General features: G+C 38.6%; 1 protein-coding gene across 1 annotated transcript in view; it reads right to left on the bottom strand.

Moving 5' to 3' along the window:
* Positions 1-264: 264 nt before the first annotated feature.
* The window catches only part of SULT2A1 (sulfotransferase family 2A member 1), a 36,186-nt gene continuing 14,859 nt past the window's right edge, over positions 265-21,591 (bottom strand). Inside the window, exons 3-6 of the mRNA XM_036746057.1 lie at positions 13,762-13,888; positions 11,594-11,688; positions 8,601-8,781; positions 265-1,336 (exon numbers count right to left, since the gene is read on the bottom strand). Coding sequence (XP_036601952.1) covers positions 1,218-1,336; positions 8,601-8,781; positions 11,594-11,688; positions 13,762-13,888 — 522 coding nt within the window. The 3' untranslated portion in view covers positions 265-1,217. The remainder of the gene's footprint in view (positions 1,337-8,600; positions 8,782-11,593; positions 11,689-13,761; positions 13,889-21,591) is intronic.

Genomic DNA, 21,591 nt, shown 5'->3' with positions numbered 1-21,591 from the left:
ACTGAGCAACAATCACAGCAACATACATGGTCACCAGGTGTCAAGTACCCAGAGCACAGGCAAGGAAAAGTGGTAAAAATGATCAAGATGTAAGGTGTGAACCCTCCAAAACCGGTACTAGTTAATCATGGTCTTCTCTCATCTTGCCAATTATTTCTTTTGATGAGGGGCAAATTGAGTTGTGGTGGGATGTCTCTAAAGAATGTCAAAGACTCAGGCTGACTCCATGCCAGTTAGGAAGATTTATTATAGTTTGAGGTTTCATGCTCTGCTGAGTGGCTATGTTCCTTAGAGGAATTAGCAAATTCATTAAGGAAAGACATACAGTTTTATAGACTTTATGATGCTGATTACACAATCAAAATTTACATAGAATATAGAAACATAATCAATATTAAAAGGGCAGGAGAAATTTGCTAAGGGTTTAGGTAATGGGGGAGGAGTCCCAGCCCACAATGCATACAAAAAACCCAGATGGGGGGTGTATATGTATTATAATATTATATTAAGCCTCTCTACATCATAAGTTCCCTCTGGGTCAGTTCTTTAATATTACTGCTCAGGTGACATCTTAGAGTGGACCCCTTCTATGATTTGGTGTTCAAGCGTCATGCTCTACATCCTGATGGTGCTCCTTTCTGATTGGCTAGCTATTGTGGTCCTGTCTGGTCAGGATGAATGATGTGGTTGAGGCTGAGTGCATGGATACAGCTATTTCTGTAGGAAATATGTGAATCGAGTCTGGGGGCAGAGGCTAGCTAGAGAATTGAATCTGGGGCCAATGGCTAGCTACGAGCAGTGACTGCTATTCAATGAGGCCTATGATTGAGTTTGAGGGCCTGTGATGTGGTTAAAGCCAGATTCTGTGGTCAAATCAGGACATGCCTGCTGTTCAGTGGGGCCTATAAGGAAGTTAGAATATTGGGGCCTGGGGTAGCTCTATTAGGATTACATTGTTTTGATGCACACTATGATTTGAGACAGGATAGGGCCAGGGGAGTGGAAAGAAAATCGTTATCTCTGCTTCAGGTCTGAGAGTTAATGGTAAACAAGATAAGGGAGAGGCTTAATTTTGGTCTAATGATTAAAATAGCCAAGTATCTCTTAGCCATGACTTCTTGCATCCAGTTAATCTAGTGTTTAGAAATTGAATTAGGTAAAGTTGCCCAGCCACCCATCACATGTAGAATCAAAGGTAACATCAAATTGTCAGCCCCTCAGCACTGCTCCCAGGGAAAAAGCCTTTGGTCCAGCTCTGCCATCCTCTCCTGGAAGAGTTTGTCAAAGGCTTCACTTTGAGCTACTGTGAAGTAGTTTTTCCAGTCTCCGGCGATTCCTGCCAGGCATAGACAGAAGAAGTTACATGATGGTTTGGAACAGGGTCATTCTACTCCTAAATGGGGGCCATCTCCGGTCACCCTGACCTATATCTTGCCGCAAGGCTTAGATGGAGAAAGTGAGACCGGTGACTGCATAGCCCTCCCTCACTTAAATCTAATTCACTTGCAAGTCATTGCATCATCTTCCTGATGTCATGGTCCTCTTCAAAAACAATGGGCACACAACAACATCTACTCCTAGAGATCCTTATCTCTTTCCTCATTAAAGGAAAGAACCAATAGGTGGAAACTTAGGGGTTTGGCCTTTATTTTGGAGGCCATTTCTAAGTGGCTAATGAGCATTATCATTGGTAATTCCATTGATCGATTCATTAAATCTCTACTAATGTAAGTGAAGAACCTCTGGAACCTATTCCTCTTTCCTGACACAGCTGTAGGAAGGTTTATTCTTTGGGGCAGGAGGAGTGACATCATGCCCAATATGTCTTCTAAGAATTCCTAGAAGATCTCAAAAAGCATTTTAAAAGTCATGTAAGAGATGTAGAGGAAAAATTCAGAAAAGAAATAAGAGTGATACAAAAAAATTATGAAAAGAAATTCAACAGCTTGGTAAAAGAGGAAAAATTGCACTGAGAAGTCCTGAAAAAGCAGAATTGGCCAAGTGCAAGAAGATGCAACAATTCACTGAAGAAAATAATTCCTTATAAATTAAAATTTGGCAAATAGAATCTAATATCTCTATGAGATTTCAAAAAACAAACTAAAAGTCAAAAGAATGAAAAAACTAGAAAAATATGGAATTTTTTGTTTGAGAAACAATTGGTCTAGAAAATAGATTGAGGAAAGATAATTGAACTATTGGACTACTTGAAAGCCACGAACAAAAAAGGGTCTAGATATCACATTTCAAGAAATCATCAAGGAAAACAGCCCTGACATTCTAGAGCCAGAGGGTAAAACACAAATGGAACAAATCCACCAATCACTTCCTGAAAGAAATACAAAATTGAAAACTCCTAGTAATGTTATAACCAAATTCTAGAGCTTCCAGTTAAGAAGAAAATATTGCAAGCAGCCAGAAAGAAATGACTTAAATATTATCAAGCCACAGTCAGGAGCACACAAAATTAAGCAGCTCCCACATTAAAGGATCGGCTAGGTGCCTCATCTGATAGACAGCTGGACCTGGAGTCAGAAAGATTCATCTCTGTGAGGTCAAATATAGCCTCAGATGTTTACTAGCTGTAATTCCATGGGCAAATCACTTAACCCTGTTTGCCTCAGTTTCATTATCTGTAAAATTAACTGGAGAAGGAAATGACAAAGTACTCCAGAATAAAAAGTGCCAAGAAAACCACACATGATGTCATAAAGAGTCAGACATGACCAAAAAGACTGAACAATAACTGCAATAACAATTAGTGGACAAGAGGGCTTGGAATGTGATATTCCAGAAGGCAAGGGACCTAGTATTACAACCAAGATTCAACTACCCAGAAAAACTGAGTATAATCCTTCAGAGGAAAAAATGGATATTTGATGAAATCGAGGACTTTCAAGCATTCCTTATGAAAACCAGAGCTGAATATTTGACTAACATGAAATATGAGACTCGAGAGAAGCATAAAATGGCAAACAGAAAAGAGAAACCAGAAGAGATTTAATAAAGTTAATCTGCTTCCACTCCTACATGGGAAGAATTTTTAAGAAATTCATTATTATTAAGGCAGTTAAGAGCATACATAGATTGCATGGGTGTGAGTTGACTATGATGGGAAGATTAAAAAAATAAAATTATGGATTAAGAAAGAGGGATACACTGAGAAAAGAGAGAAGGGAGAGGAAGAACAGGGAAAATCATCTCACAAAAAAGTGTGAAAGGATGAGCTTTTTCTGTGTAGGGATAAATGGGTGGGTGGTGGGCAATGATTCAATCTTATTCTCTTCAGAATTGACCAAAAGAGGGAATAATATATGCACTCATTTGGGCATGGAAATCTAGCTTATCCTACTGGAAAGTGGAAGGGAGAGGATAATAGGAAGCAAGATTCATAGGATGGAGGGTGGAGTCTGGCAGTCAGTATCAGAAGCCTAAAAGACTTTTGAGGATGGCAGTATAAGAAGAGAAAGAGACAGAGACATGGAGACAAAGAAAGACAGAGATAGATGAATAGGGAAAAATAGAATGGAGGGAAATACACAGTAATCCTCATTGTGATTGTGAATGGGATGAACTCACCCAGAAAACAGCAGTGAAGAGCAGAATGCATTAAAGAAAAAGAATCCAACAATAACTTGTTTATACAAAAGACGCTTGAAACCAAGAGACACAGACAGAGTCAAAATATAGGTCTAGACCAAAATCTATAATGTTTCAACTGAGGTTAAAAAAAAGCAGGAGTGGCAGTTATGATCTCAGATAAAGTAAATATGCCTAATGTGGGGGGGGAGGTGTTGGCAACAACACCTGTCATCACGGATTTGCAAGATGGATGGGGGAATTGATGCCTGGCCTTGAGGAGCTCCTCCTACCTGCCCCTCACCACCCCTAGTGAGATTCTGGCAGTGTGCTAGGTATCCCTGGGCCTCAGTTTCCCCATCTGTGAAGGTCTCTGTCCCACACAGGGCAGAAACTGAGGCAGGCTGGGCCAGGACCTGGCCAACCCCTACAACAACTGGGATCAGATCAAGTGGCTTCAGGTGGACTTGTATGAGGCTGTGGATGACTGAATGACCGACATCGAAGTGCTGTCCTGCTTTGAGGTCCCCTGCTACAATAAAGCCTTGATGTTTTACATAGTGGGAGAGTTTGACCAAACTTCTGAAGATTTCAAGAAAGTGTTAGACTTGAGTCCTGTCTTTCAAAATGCAGCATTGAGCTTGAAGCAGACTATTTTAGATAAAGAAGAAAAGAAGAAATTATTAAAAATCCTGCATAATGAAAACATTTACTGATTGTTTACCTGACAACCTGGACTGTGTTTGTTATTGGCTACAGCAGAAGAATCCTTGGAGATACTTTCATTCCCATTTAAGATAAAGGGCTGCTAGATAAGCAGGTGTGAGCAAGGATGGACCCTGGGCCTTTGGGTGGTTTTCAGGGTAACCAAACACCAATGAGCATTTTCAACACGAGTTGAATGATGATTTTTAAATGTTCAAATATTTGAATTGGTAAAGAAGTATATTGTTGTAATTGAGATTTACAGATGTGTGCATTTTTCTTTAATAATCCTATTTTCATAGGTCTATGATAAAATAAAATTATTGGAGTGAAAAAAAAGAATTCTATTTTCAAGGAAGTATAATCTGAAATTGTCCATTCCTTACATGGCTGTTGTCAGAAGGTACTTTGCACACCTTCACAGCCTGCAGAGATGAAGGGGCAGTCTTCCTACCCCTGATAAGGTCTTCATGTGGCTGAGACTTACTCTCTGCAAACACTGCGCAAAGGCTCCTGTCAGGGGACAGTTTGATTTTTCAGATGAGAAATACTGATGATTTGCTAATAGAAAATAAACCTAAAAATACAGTCTCAAAAAAATATACCAAATTAAAAGAAATAAACAGGGAAACTTTTGTTGATGTTGTTCAGTTGTTTCAGTCGTGTCCAACACTTTGTGACCCCATTTGGGGTTTTCTCAGCAAAGATACTGGAGTTTGCCATTTCCTTCTCCAGCTGATTTTACAGATGAGGAAACTGAGGCAAACAAGGTGACATGACTTGCCCAGGGTCACATAGCTAGTAAGTATCTGAGGCCAGATTTGAACTCATGAAGATGAGTTATCTTGTTTCCAATCCCAGTGCTCTATCCCCTGTAACATCTTGGTGTCCTAAAAAGGAAACTCTATGTTCCTAAAAGGTACCATAGACAGTCAACACTCAACATACATACTCCAAATGGCATAGCATCCAAATTCTTAAAGGAAAACTTAAGTGAGTTACAGGAGGAAATAGTAAAACCATACGAGGGAGTGACTTCAACTTTTCCCTCTAAGAACTAGATAAATTTAACCATGAAATAAACAAGAAAGAAGTTAAGGAGATGAATGGAATTTTAGAGAAGTTAGAGATGATAGGCCTCTGGAGAAACTTGAATGGAAATAGAAATAAATACACATTACCCCAGGTGTACATAATACCATCATACTAAGGAACCATGTACTAGGGCACAGAAACCTCACAACCAAATGAAAAAAAAGCAGAAATATTAAATGCATCCTTTTCAAATCATAACACAATAAAATTCATGTTCAACAAATGGCCACAGATAGACTAAAAATTAATTAGAAACTAAATAATTTAATTCTAAAGAATGAGTGGATCAAATGACAAATCATAAAATCGATAATTAATTTCACTAAAGGTAATGACATCAATGAGAAAATGTACAAAAATTTATGGAATACAGCCCAAGCAGTACTTAGGGGGAAACTGATGTCTCTAAATGCTTACAGCAGTAAAGTAGAGAAAGAGTGGAAAGTTGAATTGGGAATAAAAAGAAAATAACTAGGAAAAATGTAAAATTCCCAACATTATGCCAGACTAGAAATCCTGAAAAATCAATGGAGAGATTAGTAAAATTGAAAGTCTTCAATTAAATTAACTAATAAATACAACTAGAGCTGGTTTTCTGAAAACAGTAGAAAAACCATTTGTGCATTTTATTTTAAAAGAAAGAAAGAAAATCAAATTACCAGCATCAACAATGAAAAGGGTGAAGGCAACACCAATGAAGATGAAATTAAGAGAATTATTAGGAGCTATATTGCCCAAGTAAATGCCAATAAACCTAACAACCTAATTGAAATGGATGAATATTTACTAAAATATAAATTGCCCAGATTAACAGAAGAAATTGCGTATTTAAAGAAACCTATTTTAGAAAAAGAAATTGAACAAGCTATTAATGTGCTCCCTAAGAAAAAAAATATCTAGGACCTGAGGCATTCACAAGTGAATTCTGCCAACTATTTAATGAACAAAAATTCCAATGTTATATAAACTATTTACAAAAATAGGAAAAGAAGGAGATGTGTAAAGTTCCTTTGGTGACACAAAATATGAACGTTGAAAGCTGAAAGTAAATAATTTATATTTGTAGAAAAAATTATTTTCTGGAGCTAATGAAAGATAATAATGAAATTTTCTGGAAGAAAAAAGGTCAAGAATATGAAAGGAATCTGAAAAAAAATATGAAGGAATGTGGCCTAGCCACACCGGATCTCAAACTCAATCAAAGTAATCATGAAAATGATCTGGTTCTGGTTAAGAAATAAATTGGTTGATCAGTGGAAGAGATTAGATACACAATCCAAAGTAGTAAATGGCCATAGTAATTTAGTGTTTGATAAACCCAAAGATCCAAATTTTGTAACAAGAACATACTATTTAAAAATAACTGCTGAAAAAACTATAAAGCAGTTTGGTAGAAACTAGGTATAGACCAATATTTCACACTGAATACCAAGATAAGGTCAAAATAGGTATGTGATTTAGACATGAAGGGTGATATCATAAGCCAATTAAAAGAGGATGGAAAATTTTACCTGTCATATCTATGGATAAAGGAAGAATTCGTAACCAAACAGGAGACAGAGAGCATTAAAGGATTTAATACAGGTAAATTTGATTACATTAAATTAAAAAATATATATTTTTTACAGAAATAAAAGCAATGCAGCCAAGATTGGAAGGAAAGCAAGAAACTGGGACAAAACTTTATAAGAAATTTCTCTGATAAAAACCTCATTTTTCAAATATTTAGACAACTTAGTCAAATTGATAAGCATACTCATCATTCCCCAGTTGATAAGTATTCAAAGGATATGAAAAGACAGTTTTCAGAAGAAGAAATCAAAACTATCTGTATTCATATGAAAAATGCTCTAAATCACTATTGATTAGAGAAACACAAATTAAAGTGACTCTGGGGTATCACTCCACAGCTGACAGATTGACTAAAATGAAAAAACAGAAAATGACAATTATTGGAGAGGACGCAGAAAAACTAGGACACTATTGCACTATTTCAGTTATGAATTGATCAACCATTCAAGAAAGCAATATGGAACTATGGTCAAAGGGCTATAAAACTGTGCATGTATAAACTTTGATCCAGAAATACCATTGTTAGAGAGAAGGGGTGAGAGAGAGAGAGAGTGAAATGCATTATTTGCAGCTGCAATACTTGCATCCTGCATGTAAACTGTCAAAATGCCATTTAATAGCACGGAGAACTCTATAGAGAGGGAGTACTACAGGGAGTTCTCTTCAGGAAGTTATCTCTATTCTCTAAAGGAGGAACAGTTTGAATCTTGGCTGGGATGTTCTACTACAGTAATAGAAGAATAGAGGTAACCAAGGGAGACAATCAGAATTTTCCTGGAAATCCTTGGTGATTTTGGGTTTGACCTCACCCACTTCCTAAAAATTCAACATTCTGATATCCATGTTGAAATGCTTACATAGGAAGGATGTGCAATTTTCAGGGAGAGACTGAGGTCAAATGAGCAGGAATCTTTTGTTCAATTCCTTTAAACCATACTAGATAATAAAATGATGTAATATTTGGAACATCTTCTGTTAGAAAGAGTGCTAGACAAAGACTACTTTTTGGTCCAAGTGGCCAGGTGGTTGAAGAATGAGAAGAATTGATCCAGATACTTGTGCCTCGTTATTAGGCAAGGACAGTATCTCAGTTATTGTCTCAGTTGATGACTTAGTGAGAAAGTTCAAGACAAGAATGACGGGTGGACAAAGAGGTGAGCTATGGATGTGAGAAATTCTGACTTCAGGACATTTCCTCAGGGATGTTCCAGCAAAGCTAATTGAGAGACTGTCCTGGATTTATTAGATTCCATCCCAGGAATTCAGGGCAAGTCTGAAGGAGGATGGCACACTTTTCATCCTCTTACCAGTGATTATATAAATGACTGCATCCAACCAGAGTAAATACTGGGACAGCAGTGACACCTGGAATGCTCTGTTCAGACTTTTGGGGTCTATAGTTGCCCTAAGAGAATAGTTCTCCTTAAAAGAGTAAATACATGATAGGATCCTGGATTACCCTTGCCTCCTATGCACAAGTAGATTACTGTGCTCTCTAATATGTGGTGTAGATGTAGTAGCATCTTAATCACTTTTTCTCTCATCCTAGCTATTAGATTCAGACCCTCTTGTCTGGCTTGCTATGGTCAGCAAAACTCCAGAAAGACATCCACCAACTTTGCTCCTTTATCTCTAGGGCTCATACTCACCTTTTCTCATCATGCTTCCTTGGCTGTGATCCATCAGATCATCAGATATGATGGAATAGTTGGCCATTTTGTTGTCTTTCATAACAGAGAAAGAAGCATTCTTTAGCACTAAGTTCACTTCTTCCTCCTTCAGCTTTGTTCCCAGGAAGTGGCAAATCTTATCCACATTTCTCCGCAGATCCTGTGGAAAGGTTCCTCAATATAAGAGCAAGAATTGATGGAAAAATCCAACAATTAACAGGGAAGAATCAAAATGAGGAGGAATCGGGATGAGAAGACTATGAAAGGGGTGAGAACAGGGAAAGGGAAAAGGGAGGACAAGCCTGGGAAATGGAAAGGAAGAAGAATAGGAAGAAGAATTATTAGAAGGAATTAGAACTAGAATTATTAGAAGGAAAGGGGAAAGGAAGAAGAGGAGGAGGAGCTATTGGAATGGAAAGATGAGAGGAAGGAAAGCAAGAAGAAGAGGAGCTGAAGGGGAAGGAGAGGAGAAAAGAGCTAAGAAGAGTTGGAGGGAAGAAAGAAATGGAGGTAATCAGACACCCTGTATTGATTAAGCACCTATTGTGTTTAATACTGGAAATATAATGAAAAAAGAAATAGTTCTTGATATCAAGGAACTTACATGCTGAGGGGCAACAGTATGACTGTGTATACCTTTCAGTATACAAATTAGATACAAAGTAAAACATAATTTAGAAGGGGACGCATTAATATCTGGGGAGATCAGGAAGGGTCTACTGTATGAGAGGGCATTGTGCATGATGGAAGAAGAAATGGAGGAAACAAGATTAGACAACTTTATGATTGTGAGGCAGAGAAGAGCTATAGGAAGACATCCAAGGGTGTTAATCTGAGTTCAGGACTTGCCCTCAATAATGAAGCACACTCAGGAAGAAAAAGGTAAAAAGAGTTTGTTAAGTACATCAAGGCAAGAACCATGAGCACTTCTGGTAACTGAATTTCAAAACCACCAAGTACCCCTGGCTGCCCTGCCAGATCAATTTCAAAATAAAGGAAAGACAATCCTGATAGGTGTACTTTTCTTAAAATGGATGAGCTAACTTAATCACAGCTTCTCCCTTATTGCCTCATCATAGGCAAATGAGATTACAGATAAAGCAATGAGATTAAAGGGCAACCGGCTGCCCCTTTGGAAGTTCTGGCTGGCACATACCCCTGAAAGCAAGCAAGATTGCAAACAATGGGATGACTCGGACTGGCACAGCACAAATTTCAATAATTGAATGGTAGAATCAAGTTCTACCATTTTTTTTGCTAGTGGATAATCCCTGAGTGTATTTTTAGGAAGTACTGATGGTTTTTCAGTCAGTCCAGTTGTGTATGACTCTTTATGACCCCATTCAGGGTTTTCTTAAGAAAGATACTAGAGTGGCTTGCCATTTGCTTTTCCAGATTATTTTACAGATGGAGAAAGTGAGGCAAACAGGGTTAAATGACTAGTTAAGTGTCAGGAGCAAAGAATGAATCAGTAGGTAGGGAAATTTAAGATGAGAGATTGAAACTACCTTCAATTGAAGATACTGAAGATGACACCAAGGATACAAGTGAGGTACTACATGGTAAGAAGAAATGCCACCTCTTTAACTGAGATTAAAGTAAAGGGAGAATGATATCAAGGGATTTTTGAGATACAGAGGAGGGCAAAAAGGAGAGCACATGGCATTTCCAGTAAAGTATGAGGCCCAGTCTCTTGCTGACAGGGTAAAGGATTAGTAGTGTGAGAAGAATGAGGAGAGAAGTCACTGTGAGGAGTGCCATAAAGAATCGGTTATGAAAGAATAAAAGAATTATGATGCTGTAGTAAGACGTGAGTTGAGATTAGATAGCAAGAATTTGTAAGAGGCAAATGATGGGAATGAATCAAGGTTTGTGTTTAGCAATGTGTAAGTGACAACAGGACAAGGGCTCATGGGAATTGAGAGTAGAGGACAATCTAATGTCAACTGGTTATGATAAATTCAAGATACAGAAGAGGAGAAATACAAACTAAAGCAAGACTGATGACCTGAGAGAGTTCTTACAGATAGAAAGACTTAAGGTCACAGCAAAAGGAGATAATAGATTTAGAAGGAGTAAAGCATAGGGAAAGATGCTATGATGGGAGATAATGGTTGAATAAAGGGACTTCAGAAGAGAAGAAAGAAGGGAGAAAGGAAGGAGGGGAAAAGAAAAGAGGAAAAAGAAGGAGAAAACATAGAAAATGTGAGAGTTGCAGATCCATAAATAAAGGAATGTATAAGACCAAAGGTGTCCAGGAGAGGCCAAAAGAGCTTTTAATGATCAGAAAAGATGGGAAGACTGAGTAAACTTACCTGCAACAATGAATAAAAACTTAGACAGAGGGAATTTGCAATTTCTAACCTTAAGAGAAGACCTACCAACAGCTAATAAATGTACCTTTCAAATGTAACCTTTCCAGGTTAACCCAAGAAGGGTCTTACCTTCAAGAGTAGTCCTGAATGAATTGGTTCTACTGGATCTGAAAACAATTGACTTGGGCTTCTCTTTAATTGATTAAAGTGCATTTTTAGGGAGAAAGCTATCAGATTATACCTAGGTGATTGCATTTCTTTAAACCTTACTCTAGAATAAAATTTTAAAAATTATTATATTTCTGCTTCTCAATAGTCTGTATGTTGATTGTTTCTTTCAAAAATATTTTACATTTATGCAATTATAAGGAAATAATCAAAAGGAAAAACATTCTCCCTCCTTTCTTCCAATTCATTGGACCTATGGGAAATGAAAGCAGTACCTATAGTACCAAGGATGTCTCTATTCTTGTGTTTTACAAGTCAAAGGTACATTAGAGAAGTTAGAGGCAGACAAAAGGTAGGACAGATATGAAAAGGAGAAGGCAGAATCTAAGGAGAGTAGACAGACCAATTGAAGGGAAGGGTAGAAGAAAAAAGATAACAAGATAAGGGGAAAAAAGATGAGGAGAAAGGTAGGGAAAATTGAGCACTTACTTGCAGAAGTTCTTCGTAGGTCAAGATTAGGAAGTTCTCATTTTCTCTGAAGGATAGCCAGCCACGGACGTGGTCAAACCAGGATCCATATGGCACTGCAGAGGAAATAGAAAAGATTGGGCCCTTGACAATACACATTCTTTCATTTACACACTCATTAATACTGTATTCATTTACCAAATATTGACTCAGGGACTACTCTGACAAAAAAAATTTTGGTTGAGGCTGGCACTGATCAGGTTTTTGTGACAAAATATAAAGCTTCAAACACATCTCTAGAGCTGAAACAGACCTCAAAAGCCATATAGTCTAGCCTCATTTTATAGATTAGGAAACTGAGGGACAGATAGGTAAAATGATTTGTCTAAGGTTTCAGAGGCAGTAAATGACATATACATGACTATAGTAGGAAGTTTAGGCATTATGTTAAATTTGGGAAAGTGCAAAGAAAAAGAATCGAGACCCTACCATCATAGATCTGGATTGGAGATGTGGACTGGACTGAGTGATGAGATAGGTAACTAGAATAAAAAAACATCCAAGGATTTCCACAAGAGAGGCACAGAATTAGTAATGTGGGACATCACAAAGACCTTGATCAGATCTACAAACATTGTGTACAGACCTCTGTTCTACTCCTGGCATTTCTCCTGGAGTTCCTGGGCAGCAAACACCATATTGACTGTTTCTCAGCCCTTTCTGAAGCCACACTGGCTCTCAGGTAAATAATGATCTTCCGGGTGAAGGATCAGCCTATTAAGTAAGTGGTCACTTCTACTTAAGGCAAAGAGCATCACTTAAAGTTTCCAGAAAGAGGTGATTTTTGATGTCCAGAGCAGAGGTTAGAACTTCAAGTATGCCATGTTTTAGGAGAAAGAGCCCTGGATGTAAGAGTCATGAGACATGGGACCGATTCCCCAGTTCTACCACTCTTAAGTGTCTTTGGAAGGAAACAAACATTGAAAAGCTACCAAATGTCTCTTTTTAAAGCAGTAGTCTGATCAGGTCAAATTTTCCACAATCCATCATCCTACTCAATATCACCCCATTCAACTCCAATGGCTCCTTAGGATTTCCTCTAGGATGAAACATAAAATCCTCTGTTTAGCTTCATAACCTAGCCCCTTCCTACCTTCCCAGTTTCTTTACTGCTTACTTCCACCCTTCTGTGATCCAATGGCACTGGCCTCCTTCCTGTTCCTCATGCAAAACCTTCCATCTCCCTAGTCTTTGCATTTTTAGACTCTGTCTCCAAGGCTTGGAATTCTCTCCCTTCTCGTCCATGCCTGCTGGATTTCCTGGTTTCCAATAGGTCCCAGTTAAATACCACCTTCTACAAGAAGCCTTTCCTGATCATCCTTAAGGAGAGAGTGCCTTATGTCTGTTGATCATCTCGCATTCATTTTGTCTATAGTTTGTTTGTGCATAGGTGTTTGCACATTATCTCCCCCATTTGATTGTAAGATTCTTGAAAACAAGGATCACTTTTTTTGGCCTTTCTCAGTACTTCCGGTGCTTACTACAGTGCCTAGCACCTAGTAAGTATTTAATAAATGCTTGTCAAGTTTGGAATATCTCATCCTATCTCTCTATACTGTGGTTTCTCCATATGAAAAATGAATGAGTTGGACTTGAAGGTCCATCCCAACTCTGAGGTTCTGTGGTTCTAAGTCCCTCTCCTTCTCTGGACCATACTTTGCTTTTTAGGTAAAGTTAAGTGAATTGACTCTTCAAACTCCCAGAAACCTTTCAGCTCTAAGTGCTATTGGCTATGATCTTTCAGCCAAGGATGTGGCTAGTGTACATTCTAGACAAGTCATTTTCGTCATATGGATGCTCAATAGCCCTAGTGGTCCATGCCATAAAAATCCCTGGGGGGCACCAATGGGAGGATATTTTAGCTACCTGTGCCTGGGGGTGTACATCAAGGGCAGACATAGAAGCATAGCCTGAGGTAGAGTGTGATGGGGAAAGAAAGGAGATTCATACAAAGGAACCTCTAACAATTTAGAGAGAGAGAAATGAACCTTTGGATCTGTTTACTCATCTGCAAAAGGGAGCTAGGCTAGGAGTTGCCTCCCTCATGCATTATCTTGATGAAAATCCTCTAGAAAAAGAAGTGGCTTTGATTCTAACAATTTAGAGCTTCTAGCTCTTGGTCTGCTCACCAGTTCCTTGAGAGAACATCTCCAACATCTGGGAAAAAGTTTCTGTAGATTTGTAAAATTTTGTCGCTTTTGAAAAATGGTAAAAAGAAACAACCGCATCTCTAGGATTCCGCATGAGGTAAATTACCTGAAATGGAAATCAGGATTATTATAGGCTGCCCAGGCCATCACACCTTCCCAGACCACCTGATTTAAAGAAAAAAAAAGCCAATTTGGCTTCTTTTAACTGCTTATTTAACACCTTCTTTCTGGTCACTCCTAGTCTCTTCCAACAGAAACTCTACAATCTCTGTCTCCACTTCTCATGTCCCCATTACTACCCAAAGTCCTGGTGGGGTAGCCTACATTTAATTATTTCTCTGGTACAGAATTGTCTCCCTCCAAATGGGGTGGCCAATGACCTCAACGTGCCCATCCACTGGTCTTTCCTCCTTATCCACTTATTTTTCACTGTGGCCTCATCTATAGCACTTTCTTTACCTCCTGGCTTCCTGGTTCTACCTATATTTTGTTTATTTCTTCTAGCCTCTTTCATATCTGGAGGAATTGGTAGCTTTTCTCATAACACCCTACACCCATAAATTTGGTGTTGGGTTTGAGATTGCCCTTGAAGTTGAATCCTTCAGCATTTAGTTGGCCTTTATCTGCAGACTTGCTTTTTTCTGTTTCATTTAAAATCTCTTTTCTGTTTTTTATGAATTTGGCCAACAGCAATCAACATGAACACTTCTTTGCAGAAATATATGGCTGGGTTTAGTCTCACCCCAATTCATGGAATAATTAATGGACTAGAAATCTCAATTAAATCAGTCAATGGATTGTGTATAAATAAATGTGTAAAGAAGATGGTTTATTCCCTTAAATCTCTTTATGAGGTTTAAACTCTTTGATTAGATTAAGAAAAACAGATTGGTATAAATAGCTAAGTCACTTCCCTTCATCAGCTCCTATCTCTAATTAGGCATCAGTCTAATACCTCTTCTCTCCCATACTTTCCTTTGGAGCCTCCCAAACTCCGAGTTAGTTTTGTCAATATGTGTGTCAACCTCATTATCAATGTGTACATCCCTGGAAAGTACACTACCAAGGTAAGTGAATTTATCCACAGCATTCAAAACTTCTCTATTTGCTATAACTGGTGGTTCCATGTTTGGATGGTGTGGTGGTGGCTGATAGAACACCTGTATTTTTTTTGGTGTTGACAGGCCAAAATTAGCACAAGCATCAGAGAATTGATACATACTTTGTTGCAACTCAGCTTCAGAGGCTGCACTGAGTGCACAATCATCTGCAAACAGGAAATCATGCGCCAACACTCCCTCCACTTTGGTCTTGGCTTTCTAGCCTTTTCAAATTGCAGAATTTACCATCAGTGCCGTAGCTGACCTTCATGACACGTTCATCCTCATTGAAAGCATTTGACAACATGGCTGGAAACATCATGCTAAAAAGCATGGGAGCAAGCATACAGCCTTGTTTCACTCCATCAGTGACCAGGAAGGCAGGAGAGCATTGTCCATTAACTAGAACTCAAGCAAGCATGCCATCATGAAATTGACATACAATGCTGATGAACTACTCTGCGCAACCAAATTTTAACACGATTTTCCATAATCCCTCATGACTAACAGTATCAAAGGCCTTGATCAGATCTACAAACATTGTGTACAGACCTCTGTTCTACTCCTGGCATTTCTCCTGGTGTTCCTGGGCAGCAAACACCATATTGACTGTTCCTCAGCCCTTTCTGAAGCCACACTGGCTCTCAGGTAAATAATGATCTTCCAAGTGAAGGATCAGCCTATTAAGGAAGACTCTGGCAAGAATCTTCTCAGCAATGACTAAGAAAGAGACTCCCTAGTGAGAAGCCCTTCCCCACCATGATCTTCACAGAACAATCTATTTCCTTTATTTTTATAGAAATGGACAATGGAGGAGTCATTGAATTCCTGGGAGATAAACTCCTTTTGCCATATAACGCAGAAAATTTCTGTCAACTTTTGTAGGAGCAATGGACTCCTCACCTTGTAAATCTCAGCTAGAATAGAATCAGCACCAGGAGCCTTGCCACACCAAAGGAGCCTAATGGCATTCAAAAACCTCTTCTTCAGTAGGAACTTCAGCTAGGGAGGGATTGACTTCAACCTGGGGTAAATGGTCAATATAAACTGAAGGTCTATAGAGATGTTGTGCTGACTCATTGTTGTATGCCTGTGAAACCTAAACGGTCTACCAGTGCCATGCCAGGAACTGGAATCACTTCCATTTGAATTATCTTAGGAAGATTCTGAACAGGATAAGGTACCAGACACTGAGGCCCTTACTTGAACTAAACTGCTAAGCATTCAAACTCTGCTTCAGAGAGTGCAAATCTGATGGGCTGGCCAGGTTGTTGGAATGCAAAATGGATGCTTGCCAAAAAGACTATTTTATGGAAAACTCACACAGGGCAAGCTTTCACATGGTGGCCAGAAGAAGCAATACAAGGATACTCTCAAGGGCCCTCTCAAGAACTTTGGAATTGATTGTGTGACATGGGAGACACTAGTACAGAATGGCTCAGCATGGCATGCCCTCATCAGAGAAGGTGTTGTGCTCTATGAGCAAAGCAGAATTGAAATAAGTCAAAGGAAATGCAGGATGTACAAATTTGCAGTATCCCCCCAAATGTTCACATGGACTATTTGCGCCCAACCTGTCGTAGAACATTCCAAGCTCATATTGGACTGATCAGCCATAGTCGGACACATGGAAACTTGACTCTAGCATAGTGATGTCATTTTGGTCCTCTTCAAGAATGAAGGACAACCACCAAACAACCAACCAATTAGGGATAATGGCTAAAAAGATAAAGGCAGTCAACAAAGGCAGTCAAATAAAGGCAGAACCAATATTCAAGGTCAGATAATTGAAGCTCAAGAGATGGAACCAAGCTCTTTCAACCTGAAAGGAAGCTAATTTTTTTGTTTTTTAATCTTTCCTCCAATTACATGTCAAAACAATTTTTATCATTCACTTTTTAAAATTTGGAGCTGCAAACTCTTTCTCTTCATCACTTCCATCCCCACTCATTGAAAAGGCAAGCAGTTTGATAAACATTTTACATGTGTAGACCTGCGAAATATATTGTTATTTATTTAATATTTTTGGTTTTCAGCATTAATTTTCACAAGAGTTTGAATTATAATTTTTCTCCCCATTTCTACCCTCCCCCCACTCCAAGATGGCATATATTCTGATTGCCCCATTCCCCAGTAAACCCTCCCTTCTGTCACCCCACTCCCCCCCCCATCCCCTTTCCCCTTACTTTCTTGTAGGGCAAGATAGATTTTTATGCCCAATTGCCTATATATCTTACTTCCTAGTTGCATACAAAAACTTTTTTTTTGAACATCTGCTTTTAAAACTTTGAGTTCCAAATTCTCTCCCCTCTTCCCTCCCCACCCACCCTCCCTAAGAAGGCAAGAAATTCAACATAGGCCACATGTGTATCATTATGCAAAACGCTTCCACAATACCCATGTTGTGAAAGACTGTGTTTTGCTCCTTCCTATCCTATCCCCCTTTATCCAATTTCCTCCCTTGACCCTGTCCCTTTTCAAAAGTGTTTGCTTTTGATTATCTCCTCTCCCATCTGTCCTCCCTTCTATCATCCCCCTTTTTTATCCCCTTCCTCCTTCTTTCCTGTGGGGCAAGATACCCAGTTGAGTGTGTATGTTATTCCTTCCTCAGGTCAAATCTGATGAGAGCAAGATTCACTCATTCCCCTCACCTGCCCCCTCTTCCCTCCCAACAGAACTGCTTTTTCTTGCCACTTTTATGCGAGATAATTTACCTCATTCTATCTCTCCCTTTCTCCCTCTCTCAATATATTCCTCTCTCATCCCTTAATTTGATTTTATTTTTTTTAGATATCATCCCTTCATATTTGATTCACCCTGTGCCATCTGTCTATATGTACATATGGTATGTATGTATGTATATTCCCTTCCATATTTTGCCTTGGAGCATGATACTCAGTTTTGCTGGGTAGGTGATTCTTGGTTTTAATCCTAACTTCCATTGACGTCTGGAATATCATATTCCAAGCCCTTTGATCCCCTAATATAGAAGCTGCTAGATCTTGTATTATTCTGATTGTGTTTCCACAGTACTCAAATTGTTTCTTTCTGGCTGCTCACAGTATTTTCTCCTTGATCCGGGAGCTCTGGAATTTGGCAACAATATTCCTAGGAGTTTTCTTTTTGGGATCTTTTTCAGGAGGTGGATTCTTTCAATTTCTATTTTACCCTGTGGCTCTAGAATATCAGGGCAGTTCTCCTTGATAATTTCTTGAAAGATGATATATAGGCTCTTTTTTTGATTATGACTTTGAGGTAGTCCAATAAGTTTTAAATGATCTCTCCTGGATCTATTTTCCAGGTCAGTGGTTCTTCCAATGAGATATTTCACATTGTCTTCCAGTTTTTCATTCCTTTGGTATGGTTTTTATAATATCTTGATTTCTCATAAAGTCACTAGCTTCCACTTGCTCCATTCTAATTTTTAAGGTGGTATTTTCTTCAGTGGTCTCTTGGACCTCCTTTTCCATTTGGCTAATTCTGCCTTTCAAGGCATTCTTCTCCTCATTGACTTTTTGGAACTCTTTTGACATTTGAGTTAGTCTATTTTTAAGGTGTTATTTTCTTCAATTTTTTTGGGTCTCCTTTAGCAAGTCATTTACTTGTTTTTCATGGTTTTCTTGCATCACTCTCATTTCTCTTCCCAATTTTTCCTCTACTTCTTTAACTTGCTTTTCCAAATCCTTTTTGAACTCTTCCATGGCCTGAAGCCAGTTCATGTTTTTCTTGGAGGCTTTTGATGTAGGCTCTTTGACTTTGTTGACTTCTTCTGGCTGTATGTTTTGGTCTTTGTTGTCACCAAAGAAAGATTCCAAAGTCTGAGTCTGAATCTGAGTCCGTTTTCACTGCCTGTTCACGTTCCCAGCCAACTACTTGACCCTTTAGTTTTTCATCGGGGTATGACTGCTTATAGAGTAGAGAGTACTTTGTCCCAAGCTTGAGGGGTTGCGCTATTGTTTTCAGAGCTATTTCTACACAGCAAGCTCTGCCACACCAGTGCTTCTCCTCCCCCAAGAACCACCAACCCAGACCAAACTCAGATCTTAAGCAGGCTCTGCACTTCTGCTCAGATCCACTACTTAATTCCTCCCACCAGGTGGGCCTGGGGCCAGAAGCAACTGCAGCTGTAGTTCTGTAGATGCACCACCTCTGTTGCCACCAGAGTGGTGGCTGAACTCGAACTCCTTTCACTCTGTCCCCGCAGCTTTTCCCACTAACCTTCTCTGTTGTCTTTGGTGTTTGTGAGTTAAGAAGTCTGGTACCTGCCACAGCTCACTGATTCAGGGTGCTAGGGCCTGTTCTGCCCAGCTCCCGGTCTAGTTGCTGGGCTCTGCTCCCCTCTGTTCCCAGCTCCATGGGATAGACCTTACCCAGTGACCATCCAGGCTGTCCTGGGCTGGAGTCTTGCTTCCCTCCCTACTCTGTGGGTTCTGCAGCTCTAGAATTTGTTCAGAGCCATTTTTATAGGTTTATGGAGGGACCTGGGGGGGAGCTCATGCAAGTCCCTGCTTTCCAGCCACCATCTTGACTCTGCCCCCCATGCCAAATATATTTCCATATTAGTCATGTTGTGAAAGAAAAGACAGACCAAAAAGAAAAATAAAGTGTCAAAAGATATGCTCCCATCATCATTCAGACTCCATCAGTTCTTTCTCTGGGAATGGATAATAATTTTCATCATTAAGTCCCTTAGGCATTGTCTTGTTTCATTGTATTACTGACAATAGATATGTCATTCAAAGTTGATCATCATCAAATATTGCTGTTGCTGTGTAAAATGTTTTCCTGGTTCTGCTCATTTCACTTTGAAACAGTTCATGTAAGTCTCTCCAGTTTTTTTGTTTCCTGAGAACATCCCGCTCATTATTTCTCATACCATAATAGTATTTCATTGCAATCACATACCACAGCTTATTTAGCTATTCCCCAATTAATGGGTATCCCCTTAAATTTCCAATTATTTGCCACCACAAAAGAACTCCCATAAATATTTTTCTACCTACAGCTCTTTTTTATTACCTCTTTCTGACCTAGTAGTGGTATTTCTGGATCAAATGTAATGCCTAGCTTTATTGCCCTTAGGGTATATTTGGAAATTGCTCTCAATAATGTTTGAATAAGTCCACTACTTCGCAAACATTGAGACACCATTAGTGTCTCAATTTTCCCATATCCCCTTCAACATCTGTTCTATCATTCTATTCCATTCTATCAGATTAGCTTATCTGATAGGTGTGCGGTGGCACCTCAAAGCTGCTTTAATTTCCATTTCTCTGTTCAGTAGTGATTTGGAGCATTTTTTTTTGGAGCACACCTTGCTTTGATTGCTTCATCTGATAACCACCTATTTGTGTCCTTTGACCATTTGTCAATTAGGGAATGACTTGTATTCTTATGAATTTAACTTAGTTGTCTATGTATTTGAGAAATGAGAACTTTCTTAGAGAAACTAGTCATGAATTTTTTCACATTTAAGATTACTGTGTATTTCCCTCCATCCTATACTCCCTTTTGTTTGTCTTTCTCTTTCTCTTTTCACCCTGTCCATCCTCAAAACTGTTTTGCTTGAGGCTGTCACTTTCCCCAATCCACTCTCCCTTCTATCAGCAATCTCCTTAAATAATTCTCTTTTTTGCAAACTTTCCAATAAGGTAATTAAATTTCTATACCCAACTAAGTGTGTTATTCCCTTTTTGAGCCAATTCTGATGACTGTAAGATTCTAGCAGTAGCCCCTGCCTCACACCTTGGAGCATCATCTCTTCCATTGTAAAAGATATTTTGCAACTATTTTCTGTGAAATAATTAACCTTATGTTACCTCTCCTTTCCTCCTTCTCCCAGTGTTTTTCTTTCACAATGCTTAATTTCATTTTTAAAAGATATTGTCCAATCATATACAACTCATATTCATGCCATCTGTCTCTATATATTCCTAACTGCCCCATTAATGAGCACATTGAATATTATCTTCCCATGTAGGAGGGTAAGAATTTTAATCTCATTGGATCCCTTATGGTTTTTCTTTCTTGTTTTCCTTTTTAGGCTTCTCTTGAGTCCTGTATTTGAAAGTCAATTTTTCTATCCAGTTTTGGTCATTTCATCAGGAATGCTTAAAGGTCCTTAATGTTGTTAAATGTGTATTTTTCTCCTGAAGAATTACACTCAATTTTTTGAGCAGATGATTTATAGTTGCAATCTGAGCTCCTTTGCCTTCCAAAATATCATATTCAAAGCATTCCAGTACTTTGATATAGAAACTGCTAAATCATGAGTTATTCTGACTGTGGCTCCACAATATTTGAATTGTTTCTTTTTGGCTTCTTGAAATATTTTCTCCATGACCTAAGAGGTCTGGAATCTGGCTATAATATTCCTGGGAGTTTTCATGTTGAGATCACTTTCTGGACTTGATCAGAGGATTCTTTCAATATCTCTTTTATGTTCTTGTTCTCTAATGCCAGGGAAGGTTTTCTTTGTAATATGATGGAAGATAATGTCTAGGCTCTTTTTTCATGGCTTTGCAGTAGTCCAATAATTCTTAAATTCTTTCTTCTTAATCTACTTTCTAGGTCAGTTGTTTTTCATTGAGATATTTCACAATTTATTCTATTTTCATTCTTTTGATTTTGTTTTGTTTCTTTATGTCTAAGGAGATTATTAGCTTCCACTTCCTCAATTCTAAATTTTTAAAAATAATATTTTCTCTGG

The sequence above is a fragment of the Trichosurus vulpecula genome, chromosome 2, assembly GCF_011100635.1.
Source record: "Trichosurus vulpecula isolate mTriVul1 chromosome 2, mTriVul1.pri, whole genome shotgun sequence".
NCBI classification, from domain to species: domain Eukaryota; kingdom Metazoa; phylum Chordata; class Mammalia; order Diprotodontia; family Phalangeridae; genus Trichosurus; species Trichosurus vulpecula.
The sequence above is the reverse complement of the archived record's forward strand: the minus strand, read 5'-3'. Positions and strand labels throughout refer to the sequence as shown.